At 43.0% G+C, this 25,212-nt stretch overlaps 2 protein-coding genes across 6 annotated transcripts in view; both read right to left on the minus strand.

Moving 5' to 3' along the window:
- Window positions 1–15,028, minus strand: PLD4 (phospholipase D family member 4). The gene is made up of 11 exons (XM_064714050.1): window positions 14,698–15,028; window positions 11,735–11,824; window positions 9,380–9,597; window positions 8,519–8,702; window positions 7,718–7,838; window positions 7,239–7,366; window positions 6,554–6,754; window positions 6,011–6,150; window positions 2,873–3,038; window positions 1,750–1,846; window positions 1–495 (listed from the first exon to the last, which is right to left on the minus strand). Exons 1-11 carry the CDS (start codon window positions 14,698–14,700, stop codon window positions 296–298), a joined length of 1,548 nt encoding a protein of 515 aa, XP_064570120.1. The 5' UTR covers window positions 14,701–15,028; the 3' UTR covers window positions 1–295.
- Window positions 15,029–20,466: 5,438 nt separating this feature from the next.
- The window catches only part of CEP170B (centrosomal protein 170B), a 58,311-nt gene continuing 53,565 nt past the window's right edge, over window positions 20,467–25,212 (minus strand). For all 5 annotated transcript variants that reach the window (XM_064716047.1, XM_064716049.1, XM_064716048.1 and 2 more), the window contains one exon: window positions 20,467–24,667. In XM_064716047.1, the coding sequence (XP_064572117.1) occupies window positions 24,432–24,667 (236 nt within the window). In that variant the 3' untranslated portion in view covers window positions 20,467–24,431. The remainder of the gene's footprint in view (window positions 24,668–25,212) is intronic.

The raw sequence follows: 25,212 nt of genomic DNA on the forward strand, positions 1-25,212 counted from the left end.
TCTGTGTCTCTGATGTTTGCTTTAATGTCAGACAGCTTGTCATACAACATTGTATACATTTCATTAACTCTGCAATGAGGTAATCACACCAAAAAATCAACCATCACACACTGACTGGTGGTTTTGCAGGTAGAGTCAACTATCAGAAATTCTCATGCCACCAGTGTGGATGCCACGAGGAAGTGATTTCTCTGACCAAGACAAAAAGAAGAGAGTTCCTTGATTTGCATGTGAACAACATTCAAATACATTTTTTTGTTTCTATTTTAAGTGCACATTTCAATTCACTTCAGGTCTAATCCCATTTACAGTCTTTCTGTCCCTGCACATCTTCCAGATTCACCACATATTGGGAATTCCAGTCTCTCTCAAAAAGATCTTTCATCTGCTCCTGGACAGGTTGTTGCCTTCTTTGCAGGTTGGTTGAATCCTGTTTGATAATTAGTCCCACACCAGCTGTATCAGTGAAGTAGTTTTCTGACCAATTGGAAGTCCCTGTGCAATGGAAAAGCAGCTGATTAGAAAACATTCATTTCCCAGTGCTCTGTTTGATCTCTGGGCTTTGTTGATTTGCTCTATGACTGCAAATCTCATTAGGACCAACGAAGCAGCAAAAATCAGGTCACCTCCTTCTTATGCCAGACCTCAGGTTTTGAAAACTTGCTATTAACTGCAACCCTGAAGGTTCATAACCTTCTGATTCATTACAGTCTGTGACAGAGTGTACAAATTGACTCATGAACATGGCAATAAAGTGCAATATTTGAGTATTAAGAGAAGTAAAAGCCAGTGTTTGACATGGGTTTCAGTGTTTGAAGAAAAAAGTCTTTAATTTACTTAGTTCTCTTCACTTGTTAAAGGAAAACAAAAGGAGGAACTGGACTCCTGATCAATAAACCCTCGGGAGCTGTTCTGAGCTTGACACGCAAAGCCTGCTTCTAAACCAGGCAAAGCTGGAAATCCAGCTGCAGACATTGTCTGGGGCTCTCTCCAAATCAAGCACTGTGAACAATGCACATTCTATCACTTACACACTTGCCCTTGTGATTGCCTTTGCCAGAAAAATCTGCCAATTCCAGAAGGTGCTTAGGCATGAAAACAAATCATCTACGTATCTGCCTTCAAGTATGAAACAGGTTATTAAAGTATTGAAGGCAACTGGAGCTGTAAACCCTCAGCCAGTTGGAAGATGAGACTATTTGCTGGAGTGTATTGCTGGGAGGATGAGCTGGCTGAAGTGACAGAGCACTTTCACGTCTCCTTTTTTGAGGGTTCCTAATAAAAGAATGAAATGTAAACACCATCCTGGCTTTCGGGAGCAACGCACAGTTGACATTACTGTTTTCTCATTTCCTTTCCTAGAATTCTGTTCAACAAACAGTGCATGGAATTAATTCCTCCCAGCAGTTTCCTCTTTATTAAAGCACTGTAATGTCATGGACTGGAGCACCAGCTATCCCTGTGTCACTGTGAGCACACAGGCTGTGAAATCCCCGCTGTGCTTGTCACAGGCTGTGCACTCAGCCTTGTCACACTCTGCTCCTAATGGCTCACAGTCATATGAAATAATCTCTTACTGAACTTGACCTACATTATTTTCTCCCCTTCATATCTGTTCTCCTTTACCTAGGACAGACTTTGCTTTATATGGCAAAATGAGGTATTTTTGGTATTGCAAGTGATCCTATCTCAGCCTCAGTCCAGTAGATCTGGGGATACTGTAAATATTTGGAATAATGGAATACATACCGATGTAGGCTACTTTATCAGTGACCATGTACTTGTTGTGATTCACTCTCCCATGAGGAATGTTTGTGTGATTGAGAACAGGAACAATGAAGAGTTTCTGGAGGGAGAGGAATTAAAAATATTAACACAAATCCTAGAGTGAGGAACAGACATCATGATTGGACAGTGCATGTTTTCTATAGTTTCAAAGAATAGAAGAGTGTGGAAAGAACAAAAGAGAACATACTGCACTATGTCATTGAATAGACCATAGAAGGGATCTTACTCCTATCCGAGAAAACTAGCAAATAATACTTCCACTATACATAAAACTGGATAAGCAATTAAGATCAGATACAGAAAATGTTTGCCTCACAATGTTCCATTAGTGGCACAGCTATTATCATTACAGGGCAGACAATTAAATGCAGTTTTAAGCAGCTGTTTAATAGATTGCATTTACCACTGATTGCTGCTCTTATTTTGTGTGAGAATGGGCTGATCACAGACACAAGGGGTACTGTAGGCCACTATAATGCCTAACTTTTTGTGTTAACTCTTACCAAAATCTACATTTTCCTTTCTATTTTTTTTTTCTGAAACCCACTCCTCCTTCTGTGGTATTTCTCTGTTGTGATTACTGCATCAAGTTGGGAGCATCCACATCATCCCCACTCCACCTGATACATTCCAGCCTAATGCCTATCACCTGTGTGCAATATTTAGTGCTCAAGAACAGATCTTTCTGTATAGGCACACAGCAGAGCTCTCAGTTAAAAAAAAATGGTATCAATTAGACCAACTTAACATGTTCCATGCAGGAAAAGGTCTCTGAGAGGAGCACTAAGTTATCATATAAACTGCTGCTGCCACAGAGCTCAGCAAAAGCAGCTGCCTGGATAATGTCTCAAGTGCCACAGCCAGGCACATACCTGATATCACTAGTAGCTTTAAATAGCTGCTTCCTCAAAGATTATATGTTGGGCCTTATTTTCACAAAAACAGGAAGCAGTCACTGCAAAACCAGACAACCAGCTTCTCTAGAAGCTAACATTTGTACACACGAACAGCAGCTCATTCTCAGAAACCAGTGTGGGGCCATATCCTCAAGCTGCCTGTCCAAAATCAGGGTTCTTATTCATACCACGTCGATGCTGATGTGGGCGTGTGGGTTGTCGAGGGCACGCAGGGACCTGAGGTAGTGGAGCATGGCTGGGTCGGTGTAGGCCCAGCAGCTGACCAGGAGCCGGACCTGCACTCGGTGGTTGAAAGCTGCACGCCTCAGGGCATTGTCAATGGCTGGCCAGTACCTGCAGAAAGGGAGGTAAAAAGGGATATTTTTTAAAAACAGTTCACTAGAAAGCTGTGAAGTTGAGACTAGGAGTGATGATGCACAGATGGGGTTTCTGATGTCCAGTAAGTGAAGCACTCATGGCTTCCCTGGAGGTACAAACAAGGTTTCTGCCTTCTACCAAGTCTGTTCTTTTCACAGAATGTGTTTTGAGACCTCCAGACCCTGCCAAATTGGGGTGAAATTCATCCAAAAGTTTAAAGCTTAGTGAAGTGCCCCTACACAGACACACACACACAGCGTGGTGCCACCATCCTTATCTCCTTGGGAAACCAAAGATAACAATAGCAACTCCAGGGTAAAGCCAGTTCATACAGCACAGAGTAAAAGGGCAGTGCAGAGACCAGAGGAAAGTCTAAGAACTGTTTTGCAGAATATGGCTTTTTCAGGCCCCTGGAGACTGTTTCCAGTGTCTGCAGTGATCCTGTGCCATCAGCCAGCATGGGCAGACTCCATCCCTCCCTGTCCTCATTGTGTGTGCCCAAGGTAATGGACACAGCTGTGCTCTGAACATGGGAAAATCCATTTTCCTGACACTTGTGTTGGCTGTAGCTATGGGGGACATTTTTAACATCCTTCACCCAGCTACACAACACTAAGAGCTGGACAATGTGCATCCCAGGGCTGGTAACTCCAAACACCCACATGGCATTTTCACTGCACAGATCCTAACAAATACTGCACAGAGGGAGAGGGGCATGTTTAGTACAGATTGGAGGGCTGATAACAGAGAGAGGTCCAGCATTTGCTCACAGTCCCATGAGCAATGATGAATTAATTTGCCTAACTTAATCCTTTTGGTCTTATGTACAAAGGCCTGAATTCTCTGATCCTCCCCCATGCATCGTCCTATTGCTATCAATGGCCTGGCCACATGCTCTGAGGCTCAGGCTTGACTTACAGATCCTGAAAGGCTTGGAAAATCATGCTATTTGAAATGCAATTTTTGAATGGTTTCAATTTTTAAAATATATCAGTTTCTAGTTGATTAATACTCAGGCATTAGACAGCAGCTTTGTTTCCTCTGCCTCAGCTGCTGGAGGAACCTAAAATGAACTAATCAGCTTCAATTCATGGCACTACAGCTGGTTGCTGTGGAGATAGCCCGAGGCCCTGTGCCACTTTCCCTGGGCCTTTCAAACCCTTGTTTGCATCTGATCAGCCCAAGATGTCACAAACTGTGGATTAAGCCTTCAGATGAAGAATAAGGAGTATTAATGCACTCAGTCCTAAGGGGGAAAAGAGACTTTCTGGGAACTTATTCCCTGAAAGATGAGTGGGTTCTCAGAAGATGAGAAACCCAGAGACTCAATCATGTTACATATAAACTGAAAATCCTCTGAGGTGTTGAATTTATTAAAGATATCCTCCAAGTAGAGGCTAATCTCAATTTTGTTTCTTGGACAGTAGAATTATCTGCATCTCTCTCTTATCCTAAAATCTTCCCCTAACACACCTATGCCTCAGCTGAACTACAGAGGCTTTGCAGAGTTGTGGCAGAGGGACATGATGCATGGTATCATTCTGGCTGAATGGCAGCCTAGAGCTTACCCTGTTCAACAAGACGTCTTGTACATAATTCTTTCACTTGAACTTCTTTCTCAGATCATTTAGCTGGTTGAAATGGAAAACTCAGAAAAGTTGTAAGCAGATAATTCAGAGCACTTGGTTGCACATAAACATCCCAATTCAAGCCTATCTAAGAGGATTTGGGAGTCAGTGCTGCTGTGTAACTTTCTGTGCTGCTCAGGTTTGGGTTCATGTGCAGAGCCTGCACAGTTCTGCTGAGCCTTGGGCAGTCTTTGGACCAGGACAGTGGTTCAGACTCAAGGCCAGGCTGGATGGGGCTTTGAGCAGCCTGGTCTAGTGGAAAGGGTCCCTGCCCATGGCACAGGAGGGGAGGGATGAGATGTTCTGTAGCCCAAACCATTCTATGATTCTGTGATTACTCCAGATCATCATTATCACCTTATCTCTGAAGCTGCTGCTGGAACTTAGATGGAATTATTAAAAACAAAACAAAAACCCCAAACAGCAACCAAAAAACCCCCCTCAACAACAGCAACAATAAAACACCAACCCCCAAACAAAGAAAAAACCCAGAAGTTTCTTTAGAGACTGTTTCAGCTCTCACTGCAAAGGTCAGGAGAGTCAAGAATCACCCTCTATACTATTGGTCAAGTGCATCAAGCAAGAAATAGAGTAGGAAGTCAAGACTCTTCACAAGTAAAGAACAACAAGAAAGAAGAATGGGAGCAAAAAAGGAGAGCACAGCAATGCTTTCTCTGAAAAATCTGATGTCAGATAAATTTCTGGTGTTCCCTTTCCTCTCTCAATTCATAAAGCTGCTGTGTTGAATTTTGGAGGACGCTGGACCTGACTGTCCCTAGTATGGCATGTCACAGCTTTTCTTCTGTGTGTAGAGCACAGGAGGCTGCTCCAGAGTACCAGCAAAGCACACAGGTGTTGGTAATCATCCTTCCTGCAGCATCAGGACTGGAATCACAGAATCCTGGAATTGTCAGGCTCTGGAAAAGACCTTTAAGGTCATCAAGTGCAACTCTCAGTCCCGCAGCAGCACCATGTTCACCACTGAAACATGTACTCAAGTCCCATAGCCACAGAATTTTTAAACACTTCAAGGGATGGTGGGGCCACCACTCCCCTGGGTAGTCTGTTCCGATACCTGACAACCCTTTCCATGAATTCCTTTTTCCTAATATCCAATCTAAACATCCCCTGGCACAACTTGAGGCTGTTTCCTCCCATCCTGTCCCTTGGTATATAGAAGGCACAGTCTATGGATGATTGTGAATGCAGAGCAAAGGCTCTCCCCATTCTGAATATTTTCCTTGCAGAAGGAGGGGAATCATATATTTTTTTTTCTTTAAATAATACAAGTAGCTGACTTGCTCAGGATTGAAATTGTACCTTTTTGGCCGAATAAAACGGCTGGTAGGGAAATATTCCATAACAGAAACATAGACAAACTCCTGTGCCTGACTGATAATACTGAGTATAGCATGGAGGTCATGGGTGCGACCTTCTGGGCAAAATGCTGGAGGAGAAGCCTGGAAAAAAAAAAGAAAGAAGAAAACATGTAGATCCGTGATTTTTTTTTTTTTAAATCTCAGACTCCTTTGTGTTTAGATCTGTCTACTTTTCACTAAAATATCATGAAGCATTTGAGATGGATCACCATCTTTCCTCGTGCCTTCCATATCTGGCTGGGTCAGATATTTATTGATATATTGAGCCTACAGGTGATTAAAAGAGACCTGCACACTGTTCCTGCCATACAGTTTGACAGCTTATGCTGGGTTTATCCCTATCCTTTGAACATCCCAGAGAAACCTAAGGAACAAATTATTATCCACCTGGAACACAAGCAATTGAGCAGGACTGCTGAAGAAACTTTTCTGCTCAATCCTTAAACACTTTACACTCTGTCGTGTTATTTTCAAACATACTTACAGAAAAATAGGTTTTTGTCAAGATTCCATTAAATTCTACTTCCAGCGGATGATGCTTGTTAATGTGGGTTGAGTAATTAAGAGGCCAAGGGTCTGGGATGGTAGCATTAGGATATCCAACATCCCAGTAGGTACTAAATGTTTTCCAGAGGTCTTGGGCCAAGCAGCTGCAGTTATACATCACAGCACCAAGCTCCTTCACCTGCAAAGAGAACAAGCTGTGTCACAGCCCCACGAGGAGCCACCTCCAGGAGTTTCTGTAGCGGGATAGAATACAAGAAAATAAAGGTAGTATAGAAAGTAATCTTAACCCTAAAGAGCTGCAGCTGGGCTAATTATTAAAGATTAGGAGCAGGCCTGACTTTAACAGGCCACAGCTGTAGCCAATAAGAAAAAGAGTGCTATAAAAGAATGGGTTTGTTGGTTGAGGGGGAACTGGAGTCAGCTGGTTGCTGTGAGAAGGAGGAGTAGGTGCTTAGAAGAGCTGCCCACGAGAAACACCAAAGAGGTACAAAGCTCTTGCATTAAGAAGACAACAGTATGGAACCTTTGCAATGTAACAACAACAGGTTTCTTTGCTGTTTCTTCTGCTCTTACAATATTTTACATCATTATGATTTTTCTCTCTTATCTGCTAGGATGTGAGTTTTCCCCCAGATTTCTGAATATGCAGCAGCAGATGTTACCTGAGATAAAGACCTCCAGTCCATGTTTGCACTACCAATATATATGTGTTTCATGTCTACTATCCAGAATTTGCTATGCAGCACTCCTCCTGTCAAATGTCCAAAATCAATCTTTTTCACATGAGCCCCTGAAGAAAGAGAGAGGGAAAAAGAGTTTAGGTACAGCATGGAGGTGGTTCCTCAACAGCCAGAACACATCTGCATGCCTGACTCTTCCAGGCAGTAACAATTACCAAAATTCACAAGCACTCATTTCTGGGAACACAGTAACTTGAAAAACAATATGCAGAATGTGAACTTTCAGAAGATCCTGAAGAGCATGGCAACACAGAAAGAAAGCATGAACTAGTGGGCAGATGGTGCTTTTCCTGTGAATCCATGTAAGCACTACATCAGAACAAGCCTTGAAGACCAGTTTCCCACAGATGCCTTTTTGCAATACAGAAGCTGTGAGGGGATCACTGAAGGGAAATAATTACCTTTCTCCTCTAAAAGCTCAAGGTCCCTTGATTTTGTCGCCAGAGTTGGTGAGCTTGCTGCAATATACAAAGAGACATTCTGTGCGAGTAACCTCTCAAACCTCTGCAGAATATCTTCACCCTGTGTAGGGGGACACAGCATGGGTAATGTAGAATGTAATCTTATCTCCCAATGAGTTGCAGCTGGAACCCATTACTAAAGATTAGGAGCAGGCCTGATGATAACAGGCAACACCTATAGCCAATAAGAACGAGTGGTATAAAAGAGTGGATTGGTGGGAAGAGGAGGGAGAGAATTCAGGAGTCAGATGGCTGCTGCAAGGACCAGGAACAGTCAGTGCTTTGAGGAGATGCCTGTGAGAAACATTGAAGTATGAAACTCTGGTGCTATGGAATCCTTGCATCATAATGATGCAATAACTCATGATATATAAGACAACATATAACGATAATAGAACTGTTGTAATATATACGACAACAAGCCTGTGTGGTGAATTGTTATTTTTTATATTTTGTTACAGAAGGTGTAGTAAGAGATATGCAAGGGCAGTGTTACTAATGGGTACTTCCTTTGAAGAACCCCAGCATGAGGAAGGTCAGAAATTTCACTTATTTCAGCCTAACTTGACTAAAGGAGGAAAGTTGGAGTCTTGCTTAAAAAAAGCATGGACAACCTTCCTGGATGTGCAGGAGGAGTTAAGCAACGTCTCTGGGAGACAGACCACACAGCCAGCCTGTCCTCTACCACGTGGACATGAGGAAAAACAATCACAGACATGCTTGCTGCTGATTTTACCTTACCTGCTTGGAAGAGGAGTCATTGACACAAATATCCTTCCCAGTGAGAGACCAATAGTAAGAAGCCACATACACTTTTTCTTGGGCTAGATCAAGCAGTTTTGTCCAGGCTTGGTACAAGGGTTTGGCTGCAGTGCTGTTTATCTCGAAGGGTAAGTCATAAGGAACATTTTCCACAAGTTCAAAGCTGCAATGGCAATTTTGTATTGTGAAGTAAGTGACTGTGACCCCAGCAGGACACCAAGGCAGGCTGCACAGTTGGCCATGCTGGGTGCCAACCTCCGCAGCAAACAAGATGAGCTGGACAAACAGGCTGGCAGTTCTCCTTACCCCTAGTTTTTGTGGCCAGGTTTATATCACTGTACAGTGACCTCCCAAATTCAGCAGAATGGTTTCTCAGTAGCCATTCTGAGCTTTTTATTTTACTCTGCCTAAGATGTGGAGAAAAGCAAACCCCCATAGCTGGATGTTGCTAGGGTACCCTCTTCACCCTGGAGGTGAAGCAGCACAGACATTCCCTGCCCCTCCAGCCTCTGAGAGAGGCTGCTCTGCCAGCTGTGACACTGCTGCCACAAAAGGAGGGTGGCTGCAGGGGGCAGAGGAGGAACTGATCTGGAATGAACATTACAGGCACAGGACTGGGAGAGGAGCTGTGATACTGCTCCTATTGCCCCTCACAGCACGCAGCTGCCAATTACCCAGTGCCTAAACAGCACCCCAAATTAGCAGTTCTCCTAAATTAGTGGTGCTTCATCACTTATGATACAGTGAGAAGGGAATAAAACCCATGCTGATATTATCAGTGCTGTAGCTATTCCTTCCTCTGGTGACGACTTTCTCCATGTGCCATCTAACCCGACTCACCTGCAGGAGTCATTGCATCTGTTGGTGCCTCCTGGGATATCCCCATAGAGTCCTTCTTCCTCTGGGGCATCTCCGTACAGTCCTTCCTCCTCCACATTTCTGTAAATGCTGACAATTGCTGCTGCTTCTCCGTTACCATCAGCTGTGCTGTCCATGCTCAGGAAGTAAAAAGCCCCCAGGACCAGACCAAGAGTCAGAATTGCCCCCAAGATTTGAAACTAGAACAGAACACACAGAGGAGAAGATTTAAGTGATCACCAAGGCATTGATGCACCAGCTCATGGATGACTGCCTGTGCAGGTGAATAAATCACAATCTTTGAATGGGAGATCCACTTGCAGCTCCTGCCAGACAGTGTTCTCAGGGACAGCACTGAAAGTGAGGAGCTGTTCAAGGTCTGCTTGGACAGGGCCCTGAGCAGCCTGATCTAATTGAAGATGACCCTTCTCCCTGCAGGGAGGTTGGATTAGATGACCTTTAAAATGTTCATTTAAACTCAAATGAAATGCAGTGAGAAGGAACAGAAGTTGCCAAAATTTTACACATTGCAACCCCAAAATCAGGGAAGAAAGGTAAACAAAGAGACAGGAGAATAAATTGAAGAAAGGAACTGCTAAAAAACAAAAGAGAAAATTCTGAAACTAAGTGAAAACAATAAAAGCCAATGGGATGACATGACGTGCAAGAAAATGGACCAAAGCTTGCCCAATTGATCCTCATTGAAATGGCAAGATTTCATTCCTTTCCTGAAAGGAAGAGCTTCCTGAAATTTCATGAAATCTTGAAATCAGAGAATCAAGTGGAACAAACACTCTGGAAAGGAGATCTGATCAAATAAAGTGCAACTGGGGGGGGAAAAAAGAAAATTTGGAAATGGGTTGGTGTTGGTTTATGTGAAGACTGTGATTTTAGTTTAATGTTTTGGTTTAATTTTTTGTGCCAACATACCAATCCCTTGTTTTTTTCCCAAATGCTGTGATTACTTTGATATTGATGACCTTTATTTTAGCACAGGACCAATGGATGTTCAACAAAGTTTCTACCAAAATAAAAATAGGGAAATTTCTAACACAAGATTAGCTGTGGGATTAAGCCAAGCATTACCATAAAAAGGAAGTTTGTGTTGTCAGGGGAGAAAAAACAGTTCAGAAAGTATCAGAGTCAGAAAGACATTTTGTGGTTTCTGAACATGTTCTGGTTTTGTCTTAAACCTCCCTTAATTGAAACTACACAAATCTAATTTATCCATGTGCACAGTATTCCCAAGTCATTTTAGTGTGGTGAGTTAGTTTCATTTCACTTTTGCTGCACTTTCATTTTTTTATCCTGAATGTAGACAGAAAAATTAAATGTAGCCTGGCTACCTGGCAGCTTCAGATCTGCAGTCCAGCCACTCACATGCTAAAAAATTTTAGCACCAGGCTCTCAATGCTGCCTTGTACTGAGCAGGAAAAGACAACCAGCCACACATGCAGATCTATTACCCCCAGTAATTATCATGGCTGGCTCCCCATGGCAATTTGTGGGAGCTGGAACCATCCACCAGCCTGTGATAGGCACCATGGACTTCAGAGCTGAGCTTCTGAGCCCCCAGGCAGGAGAATTGAGTCTGGGGGTGGTCCTGAGGCTGCAGCCATAAATCTGAGCTCCCAAAAGGGCACATGGGGAAGCCACACAGAAACCACTTGCCTCTGAAAGTTTCTGTTTCAGTTTCTGTGTGGATAAAGCTGCTTGCTTTTAATCTTCTCTGCTTTTCTCAAAATCTACAGTGCTGACAGATTTCAGGCATTGATTTGAATAAAATAATCAACTTTAGGCTATCTAGTTAAATTTTTCCCCTCTGGCTTGTTCTCCACCCTACCACAAAAAAAAAAAAAAAATCTCACCTACTTTTAACAGTTCCACATTTCATCACATGAACCTGTTAGCAAGACTTAGGTTTTAGAAGTTATTTCTAAGGTAAGAAATCTATTTTGCAGTCACATCATGGCTGTCACCATGCTATGCACTGTGATGTCCAGGTACTCTGGGCGTCTGAATAAATGAACAACTGAATACATGAATAAATGCTGTGCCGGGGTGGAAGTGAGGCTGTTTGTATGAGTGTGGTTTCCTTGTCCTGAGCCAGACTGAGCTGCTGGATTTATCTCCACATTGCTCCCTCTGGGCAAGGTTTGATCAGTCTACCGGATAAATCAATGAGGGTTTTGTCACTCACTTGTTTACAAATGGGATTGAAACCTACACAGTTTTCTAAAATGGCCAATAAAATAATTCTCAACCTGTTATTTCTTTTCAGAAATGTCAGCACAATCTCAGCCCTTGTAAGCAAATGTGGTGCATCCCAATAATTACCGTTTTGACGTCTTTTTGATTGTTCACGCCTAATTTCATGTTGGAGGACTCATCAAACATCAGGGATGTTTTTAATGCTTTTTTCACAATCTGAAAAACAGAAATGTATGCAAGGGGAAAAATAAAGCTTTATGACAACATTTGTGTACAGCCAATTACAGACAAAAAGTGCAGGTTACTGCCACTGCTTTACACAGTGCTCTGAGATTTGAGCATGGATCTGTGCATCATCCTCCTGTATTATGGCTCTTGAGTGACATTAACAGATTCCAAAGTGACAGAGAGACATGTCCCCACTGTTTTCCCCCAGTGCTCTCTACACACAAAAATCCCTGCAGTAATTAATGTGTAAACATCTGCATCACTGCCTCTTGCAGCCATCCTTCAACACCCACTTTTGTCCTGTTGCAAGAGAACATGTTTGCCAACAAGCAGTAATTAAATGCAGAAGCAGTGGGTGATAGTGTGCAGAGCATCAGCCTCATTCTGCATGTGACTCTGTCAGGCTTCTGCTCTCTTCCTGTGCCTGTTGTCTTCAATGCCAGCATCTCTTCCAGAAGTGACTCTGTTAAGGGGACAGGGACTAGGCTGAAATACAAATTCCCTTTCTCCCCTGTTGCAGTCATGACTCTAGAAAATAAGTTATCTTCTTATCCTTCTCAGGCAGTATTTCTCCAATCTTTTGTTACTGCCAGCAGAGGCAACCATAAGAGCAAATACCAAAATATGCCAATATGACAGCAGATGGCCAGACAGGGGGAGCTGGCACTTGCCTATTTTATCTCCTCAAAAACTTGACACACGCCCAGTGGGTCATGGATCATCTCTGCACTGGCAGAGGTGAGTTTACACAACAGGAGCCTGATGACACTTTTCATTCTGAGAAGCAAGAAGCAGATCCTGGCATGCAGCAGATTTCAGAAGGTGCCACCAGATGATACCTCCACCTGTCCAGTCCCTGAATGCCTGTTCTGACCCCTGAGCCCCTGGGTTTTTGTGGCCTGGAGGATCAACCTGCTGCAGTGGAGTTGTTCTGTGGGTGGCCACACTCAAACAAGGTTTATGTAGGAAGGATCCTGCCAGGCTTGTCCCATCCATCTTGCCACGTGTCACAGTGTCTGCCTCCCCCAGCAGCAAAGCAGCATGGCCCTACACATTCCCTGCTGCTTCCAGCTCCTGCCCACTCCTCCCTTCTGTGTGGATGCTGTGGCTGCAGGGAGCAGGCAGGGGCTGGACACAGCCCCAAAGGCTTCCTCGAGTCACAGGTGCTGGTGGGGCTGAACCAAAGAGGTGGAGGATGGACAGGAGGACAAGGGAGGAGGGTCTGAAACTTGGGGAATGCAGAGAGGGATGTGGAAAGGGAGGGCCTGTGATAAAACAGCAGACATGAGAGAATGACAAAGATGGAAAAGGTGGAGAGGGAATAAAAGGTACAAACGCTCCTGTTTAAAAGCATACTGGAGCTGCATAGAAGAAAGCCCTGCTTCCATTTCAGGGCCTGCTTGTTGTTATCAGCTGTAATCACTACAGCAGGGCCCACTTCCCAAAGCAGTTTTACTCACACTTTTCACTGTCACTTCCTTTTGCTGCCCCAGGCTCAGCTGCAAGTTCTTCCACTAAAAATAGTTACAAATGCTGGCAGGTAAACATCCATTCTCCCAGATCTGGAGAAATGGAGTGGCTGCCAGCAGTGAAGGACAGTTGGTCATTCCCACAGCTCTGAAATCCTGGTTCATGTTTTCAGCACAGTATAAACACCCACTGCCTTACCCCAAAGAGCTGACAGCCCAAACAGATGGGGGATCAACCCACCACACAGAGAAAGGTGTGACAGCAACACACACGAGAGGAAGGGGTCACATTGCAACCCAGAAATCTTAGTGGGAAGGAAGGGAAGAGAGAGCAAGAGTGAAGATGTGAAAGAGCTGGGTAGAAAGTGAGACAGAGCTATTTTAAAGGAGGAGAAGAAAGGCACCTGACAAACAGCAGCAGCCCTTCAGGCTGGGCCAGAAGAGCCCACTGGGGCTGCAGGTCATGCTGTGCAGCTTGTGGCTTTGGCACAGCTGTCTCAATAGCTGGGCTGGCCAGGAACAAGCACCAGGAGTGCTTCTCATCACAGGACTGGAGCTGAGAGGTGTCTCTCTGGCTCCCTTGTCCCTCTGCCTGCCTTGTCGCTCTGGCTCCTGAAGCCCCATGGGGTAACCCAGGCAGTGTCTTGGTAGGAAACTGCAGGTGTCAGTGCTATGAGAGCCACGTGATGGCCTCAGATGGAGGGAGCTTACCAGAAACAACTTGTTTCACTTCTCTTTTTCAGCAACAATTACAAAATGTCTTCCAAAAGCAGCGTTTTTCTTAAAATACGAAGGTGAAAAGATTTTGTGAGTGCTGTGACAGAATCATCTACTGTCCTGTTCAAACAAAGCACTTCCTGATGTTTTTGACTGGTGATGGGTTGAAGTCCCACCTGCTGTACAATAGTTGTGAGAACTGCTCTAAAACAGTTTAATTTTCAAGAAGGGAAACATCACAGAAACAACCAGAATTCTTAAGAATAATATTGTAGCTAGTCAGCAATTAATTACGGCTCCCTCAAAACTTTCAGGGCTCTACCAGCTGCCAGTTTCAATGACTGAATGAAGTTCATCCAAGAGCAATAAATATAAGCACTATTAGCACTGCTGCACAGGCTGGGGCACCAGCTAATGCCAGTCTGCTGAGTACCCACAGGACTCTGCTGTTTGTAACATTAAGGTTCCTTTCTCCTTGCCTCCGAAATACCTCTTGGTACTTTTCTCCACCAGCCACAAATTGTGTCAGACTTTGAATTCCAAAAACAAGAATGTGATTTTTCACTGTACCAGATCCTCCCCAGGAGCTGTCTGAAGTTCCTCAGATGAACAAGATGCATTCATCTCTCCATGGCCACCCCTCAGCTCCCTCAAGATGAAGACAAAGGCACTTACCATCCTGGAAGGTCTCCTCCTGTGTGGATGTCCCCCTGAATTCTGATGTTACTCCCAGCCTTGTATACAAAAGGCAACACTCATGCTCTGTCAGCACATTTGTTTAGGGTTCTTCTGGTTTTTTCCCCTCCTGCTGTAGATCACTTCCTCTTAGACACTGAGTCTCACAGTGTGTACTGACAGGGTGCTGAGTTATCCTCCAGTTGTTGTGACCCAGTACTTAAACTCTGGGTTCTGATCTTCACATGTTTGCCATAACTTGCTCTGTTGGATGGCAAAGCCCCCACTCAGTGGTGGAAAGTCAGAGTTCCCATCAGCATGAGAAGACACTGGTTGGAAGGGCTGCTTGCTTTGGTTACCAGCCCAAACATGGCTTTATTTTTACTGCACTATCTTAACCACAAGCTTCATTTTAAGCAGACAAACAAACCCTCCAAAACAACCTCTCTACAAAGTTTTTCTTGAAAGCAGAGTCGTGCTGGACAAACACAAGGAAGCAAAGCAGCTCCTTTGAAACAGTGCAGCCCTCATCTTGAACATGTGGCATTTGGAATTTGCAGTGATGCTGTTCAGGGTTATATCTGACACTGAGTTTGGGGCAGCTTGTAAGATATTATGCCTTCTATAAAAGTCCAAAGGCTGCACCTCAGCCAACACAAATCCTTCTGGGAATGCTGCTGTTTTCCTCCAGGCAGCCTCTTGTTCCTGCTGAACCCAAGGATGCAGTTCCCCAGTGCAGGTCCAGAGGAAGGATGCTGTAAGGAGTTGGTGGAGACAGCTTGGAACACGAGGCTTTAGCACACCTTGTACTAAGCTGCTGAAGAGGGAAAAAATAACGAGCCAGAGGATAGGTCTGGTACAACAGAAAGAGGGCTTTCCATGGAAAATGCAAGTGCCATGAGTCCTCTGCTTCCCTCAAGACCAAAACACAAGTGTGAACTCAAAGAAGCCCAAAAAGTAATTAGTGGAGCAAATAGGAACCTCTCTGCCCAGCCACCTCACTCCTGAATTTACTGCAGTGCACAGATCACTTACCATGGGAGCCATCCCAAATCTCTGGATTTACAACAGGACTTAAAAACAAAGCAAAGGCTGCTGCTGTCCCTGTATATCCGTGTCACAGACATATTTTATGAAAAATCCTTTCCTTAGGATATTTCCTCCTGAGAAGCTGAGAAGCCTCTGGAATGTAAAATGTAAACAATGATTATCTGCTGCTGTGGAATGCAACAGGTGCATCTGTGATTGGCCCATGTTGGTTGTTTCTAATTAATGGCCAATCACAGTCAGCTGGCTCAGACAGAGAGTCTGAGCCACAAACCTTTGTTATCATTGTTTTCTATTCTATTCTTAGCTAGCCTTCTGATGAAATCCTTTCTTCTATTCTTTTAGTATAGTTTTAATGTAATATGTATCATAAAATAATAAATCAAGCCTTCAGAAACATGGAGTCAGATCCTCGTCTCTTCCCTCAGCCTGAGACCCCTGTGAACACGGTCACAAATCCGAGTTACCAGGAAGCTGGAGGCAGGATCTGCAGCCAGTGAAAAGGGCTCCAGAAAGCCACCCCTGCTAAAGATCCAGATCAGCCCCAGGAAGTGTCCCTGGCCTTCAGATGACTTCAGAGGCTGAGCATTCCAACCAAATATTTCAGCTAAGCTCCTGCTTGTGTGCAGGGCTGAAATCCTGGCATGAGCTGTGCCAGATAAGTCACAAAATCTCCCACTGAATTCGGGATCAAACCACACAGGGCAGCAGCACCTTTTTGCCAAGTTCAGGATTTATCATTTATCCCTCCAATATCACAAGTTCAGTTTAAGAGGGTTGTATCAGAGGAAGAGCAGCTCCCAGGAAAAGGAATGCTCTGTATTCCTCCTCTTTGTCAGCTCTCTAACCACTTGCAGCACTGATGAATTCCACTGTCCTCCTCCACTCCAGATTGCACAATCCTGGTTTCCTTCTCCTCTGACCTCACATACCAGCCCACCCACTCTGCATTTCTGATCTTGCCAGCAGTGTTGTAGCTGTGACAGCTTCAGGATGGAAGAGAGTTTATGGGCAGAATATGGTTCTGTTTGACCAATTCATGCAGCTGGGGGGAGGAAAGAAAACGAGAATAGCAAGTTTTAGAGCAAACAGGAAATTTTATTTCTTCTTCCTCTTTCCCACTTCTCAGACAAGGCTCCTTCTACCAGTTGCTCTGGCTGACTTGCCACCATCCCACACAGAATAAATGCACCTCTTGCTCTATGGTTGGGTGGCACTCTGTGCTTAACATAATCCCTCTAAAAATCATGCCTGGATTTCCAGTTTGTTACAGAGTGCATAGAAAGATACAGTGGAGGAGCTTTTTCTGCCTGTGTGGGAGGTTTGCTAAGAAGAAACTGCCAGTTTAATGCATCCTCATCTCTGAGAGCTAATTATAGACCAAAACATCAGAACCACTGCAGAGATTACTACAAAACTCCACTTTCTGTTTCATGAGAACGAGGCTGGGCTCCAAATACCAACAGCTGACAGAAGGATGGGAGGCAGGAGTAGTCAAGGTCTGAAAAGAAAAGTGTTCTATTTATACTTTGTGCCAGAAGAGTGTATACTTAAATTAGCTGGGGAAGGGGGGGGGGTGGGGAACCAAAAGAAATTATTTCAGGTTTAGAACTGGGAAGTGATTCAGCTGACAAGCCATGGGAAAATTTCAAAGTCTAAATAAAATTGTGATTTGTTTGGAAGTATTTATGAAGATTTACTCAGTTTTCACTTTTTAAAACATTCAGTAAATTCACTATGATATCTGATCATGGACTTGAAACATTTAACTTCAAATATATATATATATATATATATATATATATATATATATATAAATAACTTATTTAGAATAATTTTATTCAGCCTAAAATTAAATACTCTATGCCTGCCAGCCATGTTTTGTTTAGAAAAAAAATTCAGGGGAAACAAGTAAAGCTGTGATTCATATAGCACAAGAGAGTGCAGAGTCCTTTGCTGTCGCAGTCTTGCCACTCATCTTTTGCAGCACTCACCCTCCAGTCACACCTGGGAAAGATGACTTGCAGGTGTTAGGAAAATACTTCAGTGTATGATGTGTTGAATGTATTTTCTATTATAAAAATTATACTCCTCTTATCTCTGTGGTTATTGCTGTTGCTGAAACAAAACCTCACCCAGACCTCTGGATCTCCTGTTTGGGAGTGTCAGCAAGTGCCAGGTGGATGCTGTATTTTGTGGGTTTTGGTAGGTGTTTTCCTTCCTGAGATTAGAATGTTGACAGAAGCATTTAGTGTTGAACAAACCCTTTCTCGCACCAACTCTTTTGGCAAGTACAGTATTTCCAGGATTTTCTGTTCAGAGGAGAAAAGGCTTAATCAGGGTAGAGTCCTAATGAGTGCTACTGTCCTATACTCATTGTTCTTGGCTTCTCTTGCTCAGCCCACATCACTCAGAGAGCTCAGCAGCCAACCCACTGCAGTAACACCTTTTCTAGGTAACTGCACAGGGGACTGTGCAGGTGCTCAGTCTTTGCAGGGTTGCACCCAAATGGCTGCACCCCACTAAGGAAAGCAGCACCCCTGCATGCACACTGCTGCCCCAACCAGCCCCATCTCACCAGCTGAGACCAGCAGGGCTTTGCTCTTTGTTGGGGAAGATGAAACAGGAAAGCCTCATAAATATGATTGTTTGGCAAAAGATTTTGAGAATATGGAAACTATAAGTGAGATTGAAAAGAAAGCAAGCTTTGAGATCCCTTAGTTACTGAACAACTGGAAAACAATGGTGTGGCTGGCTGAAGGTAATCTCCTTTTGATAGAACACCCTCTGCTTGCCAAGGGTCAGAGCAGACCCTGCCAGCTTGGCAGAAGGGGCCCAAAGAGGAGTTTTTGGTGTTTAAAATGTAACCCAGTATGGCAATGTAGTGATTCTTATAGGCCATATGTAAATGCTATAGGATTTGTATCTTGTACTAGATTGGTTAGTGAGAAATAGAATATTCAACACAGAAGAAGATTTATTGCATTGTAACGGGAACTTTGCACTCTTACCCCTTTTACTCTCTTACCCTTTTTTACTCCCTTACACTCTCACTCTCTCACCCTCTCTACCCCTCTCTTCTCTCTTTGCTGCTCTGAGCTGTGGCTGGCATCTCCCAGCAGGGCCCTGCACCCAGGCCCTCTGCAATGAACCCCAAATCCCAGCAGGCCCCTGCACCCAGGCCCTCTGCAATGAACCCCAAGTTCCATCACCTGGCTGCAGAGATCTCGTCTCCATCCATCCTGACCGTGCTACCCCCGATGCTCCTACAGCTCTTCAAAGCCCAAGGATGTCCTTGCTGTCCTGGCTCTCCCACACCACATCTGCAGAACCCAGCAGATGAGGCTCTACTGCTGAATCTTCACACAACATCCAAAAAAACCACCTGTCTGCTCCAAAGAATGAAAAACTTTGTTCTGAGAAAGGATCCTGAAACCCTGCTCAAGGCAAAGCGTTCTGCTGTTCCCTGCTGTGCACATGTGGAAAATCAGGCTCTATTTCCCAAAGCAGCTGAGGATGTTGGAGAGCCAGGCTTGCAGCTGAAGGCTCAGCAGGAAGATGCACAGAGGAGATCATTACTTTTCCCATCTATCCTTTATTTTTCAATTCTAGCAGCTTTCATTATGTTGCAAATAGTTTTGGCTACAGTTCCACTGCCTCTTATGTTTATTCAGTCAAACAGTTAAAAATTAATGAAGTGGGTGCACTATTGATTTCAAAAGGGCCCTTTGCACAGCATCCCAACTCAAACACTGCTCCATACTGTCAGGGAAGCCTGGGGAGAGGCAATATTGTCAGTGTGCAATGCAGCCCTGCATTGTAGGCAACACAGAAACCTCTGCAGACACAGCACACAAAGCTGCAGAAGGCTTTTTAAGAGAGACATAAGATTTATTGGGTTTTTAAAACACAAAATCCCTCCCTAAAACTTTTCAACGTAAAAGATTTCTATATACAAGTATCTAAGGGAAAGGTAACCAGGAGATGGAAGTTCTCCCAGTGATTCTCGTTAGGGACTAATATTTTCTTCCTCTTTCTGTTTTAGTTATTGCTGGCAAGCAATGCCATGTTTTCATCAGCTGCATGTGTTCTGCTTCCTACAGGAGCTGTGCTAATGCAGAGTTCCACGTGGCACCAGGCAGGCTGGGGGAGGCTGAAGGCAGTGCAGAGAAGGAGGAATTAACATTATTTCTAAAGTGCCAGGAAGGATGCAAAGCTCAGAGAGAACTGCAGGAGGGAAGGAGGACACTGGTGGAATGAAGGAAAACATCAAAAACTACTTCACAGACACGTAAGCTATATATATATAATCTAAAAAAGAAAAATGTGCCTAATAATGTATCTGCAATCACATACCTCCTGGGGAATGATCACTTCCAGGCTGGATTCAACCACCATGTTAATAATGGCAACGACACATAACAGCACTAAAAATTAAATAAAGTATCACCATACAATACGGAGATGTGCTACCTCCATGTTGAAGAGACTTAGGGACTTAAACCAGAGATTCTGGGGGAATAAGGGGGCTCCTGCTCTTTGGAGAGGGACCTGCTCAGCCATAGGTGTTACAGGACTGATCCAGTCGTGCTCTGAGTCTCCAGTTGCTGACAATTCTGTCATTTTACTGCACTTAACACCAGTGAGAACAGGCAGTTGAAACAATCCATCCACCAAACACACATCCTCCTCCAAATTAATGCACAAAATGCAGCATCACTGTCACATGATAAAAGAATGATTTATTAGAGCAACTTTATGATAAAATTATATAAAATAACAATTTGGTTTTTTAAAGACATCCACAATATCACCTTGAAACAAAATGTACAGATACTGCCTATAATCCAAACAAAAATAAATTACTGTTCAAAAAAAAACACAACAAACCAAAAGTGGAAAGAAATCAGGGCAGAAGAAACAAATCAAAATTATACACAGCATTTCAAGAGGGCGTGGAAAAGAGAAAGTCATTAATTGATTCAAGTTATACAAACGTGTTTCAGCTTTACTCTCAGACAGCTCAGCTTGCATTTGTGTTGCATGCAAATGGAATGATCCAGTGAACAGTTCAGAACAGCAGAATCAGCAGCATAACAACAGCAGAGAGTGAAATAGGCACAATTCAGCACGGGGCACATTGAAAGTGAACAGGTAGTTCTGTCTGGTCTTTGCAAAAGTTATACACATTTACCAACTTCAAAAATAGCTAGTGTGATCTGCAAAACAAGAAAAAACTAGTAGAGTCTTGCACTTAAATACTTTACACCTTTTTATTTTTTTCTTTTTGTCTCCTTTTTTGTCAGTAGGCTGTATGTAAACATTCCACTAGTTGTACCTTTATTAAAATACTCAAAGATGATGCAGAGGTTCTTTCCTCCTGGAGCAAGACCACAACATGACACCACCACAGATCCAGCTGGGTCCTCGCTCCCAAAGCTCCTACACACCCTCACAGGAATTTACATTCACCCCATCAGAACAGAGTAACAGGATTTTACATTTGAAAGCGTCAAACTGAAAAGTTTTCAAGTATAGTGGAAGAGCTGAGGGCTGGGATTTTGGAAGGTGCTCAGGGCATCAAGCACCCAAAGCGTTACGGAAACCCCAAAAGGACCTGAGCACTTGCTTCCCCCAAGACTTGAAAAATCCCACCCTTGGTTACATTGCTTTAGTCAAACACAAAACACGCAAAAGCAGTGGCCCAGGAGTGACACACAGGGCAGTGCCAGCCCTGCCAAGCTCAGTGCAGGGCCCATCCCCAGCTCACAGGAGCAGCAGGAATCTCGTGCACTGACCCTGGGCCCCCCAGAGACACCACTACACATGGGGCAGGTTCACACTGGAGTCACACAGGCATGGTTCCATGGCTGCATACAGTACTGCTTGTAAGAACCAACAACCAGCAAAGGAGTGGATAGCTCTTTGGCTTATCTGGAGCAGACAAGTGCAAACCACAGTACAGCAGAAGCAGTGAACACAAGAGAAAATATGTTGCGTTTCATCGTTGACTAGCAACACCTTTTCAAATGCAAAGATCCAAGAATGAGCATTGTGTCAGGACACAGAAGCATTTTACAGTTTGGCTGAGTCACAAATAAAACAGATCAAGCTGTGCATCCTCCCTGCCTTCACACACTCATTTCCAAATTACCAAGAGACACTGATTGTTGCATCCTCATTAGTCACTTGAAGAGGTACTGTATTTTGCAGGTTGATTTAATTGATGCAAGGTATCTGTGGGCTTGCTCTCTCTAGCTCAGAACAGAGCAACCAAGGGAGAAAAATCCCTCCCTGATGTGTTCAAGAATCAAAGAAGAATCAAGCAATTTTCAAGTGAAAGTAAACAGAAGTCCCATCAAGGACACATTGCAGAGAAACAGAATCCACTTGCGCATAGCCATGAAGATGTGGAAATAACAAATAAGCAGAGAAGTCAGATTTAGGTCTTAGTAATTCACTTGTTTCTACAGCAAAACTGAAACTAACAGCAACACCTTATCTGTGAAGGTCCTTTGACTCCTAGTGAGTTGGGGTAGCACCTGGTCAGTTCAAACCCTAACTAAGAAGGGCTTGAAAAATTGTGTTTCATATGTCAGGAATGATACCACCACTTATGATATTCACCAAGGACACAGTCAGGTATTTCAAGAAAAGACAGATCAGAATCAACAACTGAATTAACACATTCAGATAGTGCATATATTACAGGCAGAACAACATCAAGGGCAAATTCTTTTTATTCTGCATTCATCTACGTGAAATCCAGCAGATTTCTTCATGGAAGGGCATCTCCACACAAGCAGATGAGCTTATAGCCTACTGGAAATCTTGGAAGGATATCTGCACCTACTATTTACCAGCCAGCATCTTGCAGGCTCAAAAATAAACTAATGACGTGTTGACATACTCCCATTCTGGGACTGATCCTGTCTCTGCTGAAATTGATTAAATTTCCTGGCTTCACCAGGAAAGCAATCACCTTCTTCACTAGTAAGGTTAAACACTTTGTGAGCATCCCTATTTAGGTAAATTATTTTAACAGGTTCCCACAGTTACAACATCCTAGCAGAAAAGCTCAGGTAACTACTGAAGCTAACTAAGGAATCCACTACTCACCCCAAAATATAGAGTCAGCACACAAGAAGCAGTCAAGCTTGGGAAACCATTTTCACTGGTTAAACTACATACTGTATGAGGGCAAAGTGGAACTCATCTGCTCACCTTTCCCAGTAAATGTATCCTCCACAGCTACAAAAGAATTTCTTTACCTGATTACTATTTGTTGACCTGGAAGAATGAAAAAGGAATCGATACAAGACAGAAAAAACTGGGAGCAAACACATCTGGAAGAGATCCCCTCAAAACCAAAATTTTTGCTCTTAAAGCAAGAAAAATTGCTTAGTGTTTTGCAGTTTAACACAAAGACAGAATATAAACCCCAACTTTTGTTAAATAAGAAATTGCTCAAACAACTGTACACAATCCTTAGTGTTTCTAGGATTATAATGGACCAAAAATTAAATCCAGAGACAAAAATCCCAAACGTACCTATACAAGTGCTTGACACTGTTGAACAGTTTCTGAGGAACACCACAATGGTGGCCTCCACAAGCACTTTTGCATTGAAAAAAAAATCATAACAGAATTAGCCATAAAGGTGGAGCTACATTGAAGCCATTATTTTTTCAGTGCTGTCAAGTGATTGCACTAGTTCACAGCAACTGTGTAATTGAGTTTATTCCACGAGCCATAGGAACAGATGGTTTTCTTTGCAATTGGGTAATTGCAAACATCTTAGTCTTTAGCCCAGCCAAGAGCATTTGTAGCTCATTATGAAAAGACTGTATATTTAAATTAAAAAAGAAAAGCAGCTTTAAGACAGCATTTGTACCAAAATCATGAAAATTTGGCAAGCTAAATTGTAAAATATAACTTTTTGCACCTACCCCAGACTTTGGGTCTGAAAGATAATCAAAAACATTAGGTGTATCGGTAGTCTTTACATTCATACCATTATTAACTTTTACACTTTCCCAATAGAAAAAACAAAAGGGTTTATTCTGTCTTGTTTTGGCTTTTGGACTGAAAAACAGATGCACAACTTCAGTGTGGCTTCTTTTTCATGACTGCTGAAAGGAAATCTTACACAACTGCAAGTAAGGGTTTCTCTCAGAAACCCATGATATTGCACAATTGTTCTGTTGGATTTGCAAGTTGATTCCAACAGAATTGTAATGCTTCACTTGTACACTTCAAAAAAATTCAACCAAATAAAACCCAAACAAATATAGTACCAAAAAGGTGTGTTTTTTTTTTTTTCAAATCGAGCCTCATTACAACTTAATAGTTATAAACAGGCCAATGCAAGAGCACTTTAGCCTCAGCAGTATTGAATGGAAAATATGCAAAGCCTGTTTTCTTATGGCACACTGGAAGAATAAATAAATGAGTAATTTAGTAAAAATCAGTTTGCCTCTGTGCTGAGTATGTGCTGCTCCACAGTGCTAGTCTTGTTTAAAAGGCATACACAGACTTTCCATTCACCCTCACAGCATAGATTTTTCTTTTTTGTGCAACATGTTAGCAATCTAAAGAACTGCTCCACACAAACTGTCCACAAACCACTCATACACAATACTAATGCAACAGTAGATTACAGTATAACAGCAATACAAAATTTTGTATCAGATCACATATTTCTCTCCATCTGGAATGAAATTCGAATCTTGCAAGCTAGAAGACCCACAGTTCGATTTCTGAGCGTAGTTCCTCATCTGTGGTAGGGACAAAGTCTCCAGTGTGGACCCAGAATTGTTAGCAGTCCTGACTTTAGTGGCTGTAGATTGTTTAGCAGCAGAAGATGCTTTGTTACTGGCAACTATATCCAAGTTTCCAGTGGGGTCAATGATGGCGTTTATGACTAGGGGGAAAAAAAAAAAAAAAAAAAAAAGAGACATAAAGTCATTAGCAGCAGTAGCAAAGTTCCCAAACAGAAGTTTGCTACCCTCATTTTGAAAGCAGTAGAACTGTAAGCAGTACTTTTGTTCATCTTAGTCAGGTTATTTTGCTCCTTAATACCTTCAGGTCTAAACAGCTTTAACAAGCAAAACCTCTCCCAGACTCAAGAGATATGGACTCTGGTTAAATTGGAAAAGACAAACTAGAGCAGCCAAATGGCAAGCTTTTAGCAGGAGCCCAAAATGATGCCTGGATGTTTTTACATGTCTTTATTACACTTTTAGATGATGCAAGAGCTTGTCTTGTTTTTCCTAGTGCAGAGATCTATGTGCAAAATTCAAGTCCAAAAAGCACAGCTTTACTGGCTGAAAGAGCTGCTAAATATTATTTCATCAGGACTGTCCTGCACCATTTTATCTTATGGGAATATGCTAATTACCACAAACAAAGCATTTCCATAGCAACAGCTTCTACATTTCAATAGTAAAAAATTTTCCTCAAAACAGC

The sequence above is a fragment of the Zonotrichia leucophrys genome, chromosome 5 (genome assembly GCF_028769735.1).
Source record: "Zonotrichia leucophrys gambelii isolate GWCS_2022_RI chromosome 5, RI_Zleu_2.0, whole genome shotgun sequence".
Taxonomy (NCBI): Eukaryota; Metazoa; Chordata; class Aves; order Passeriformes; family Passerellidae; genus Zonotrichia; species Zonotrichia leucophrys.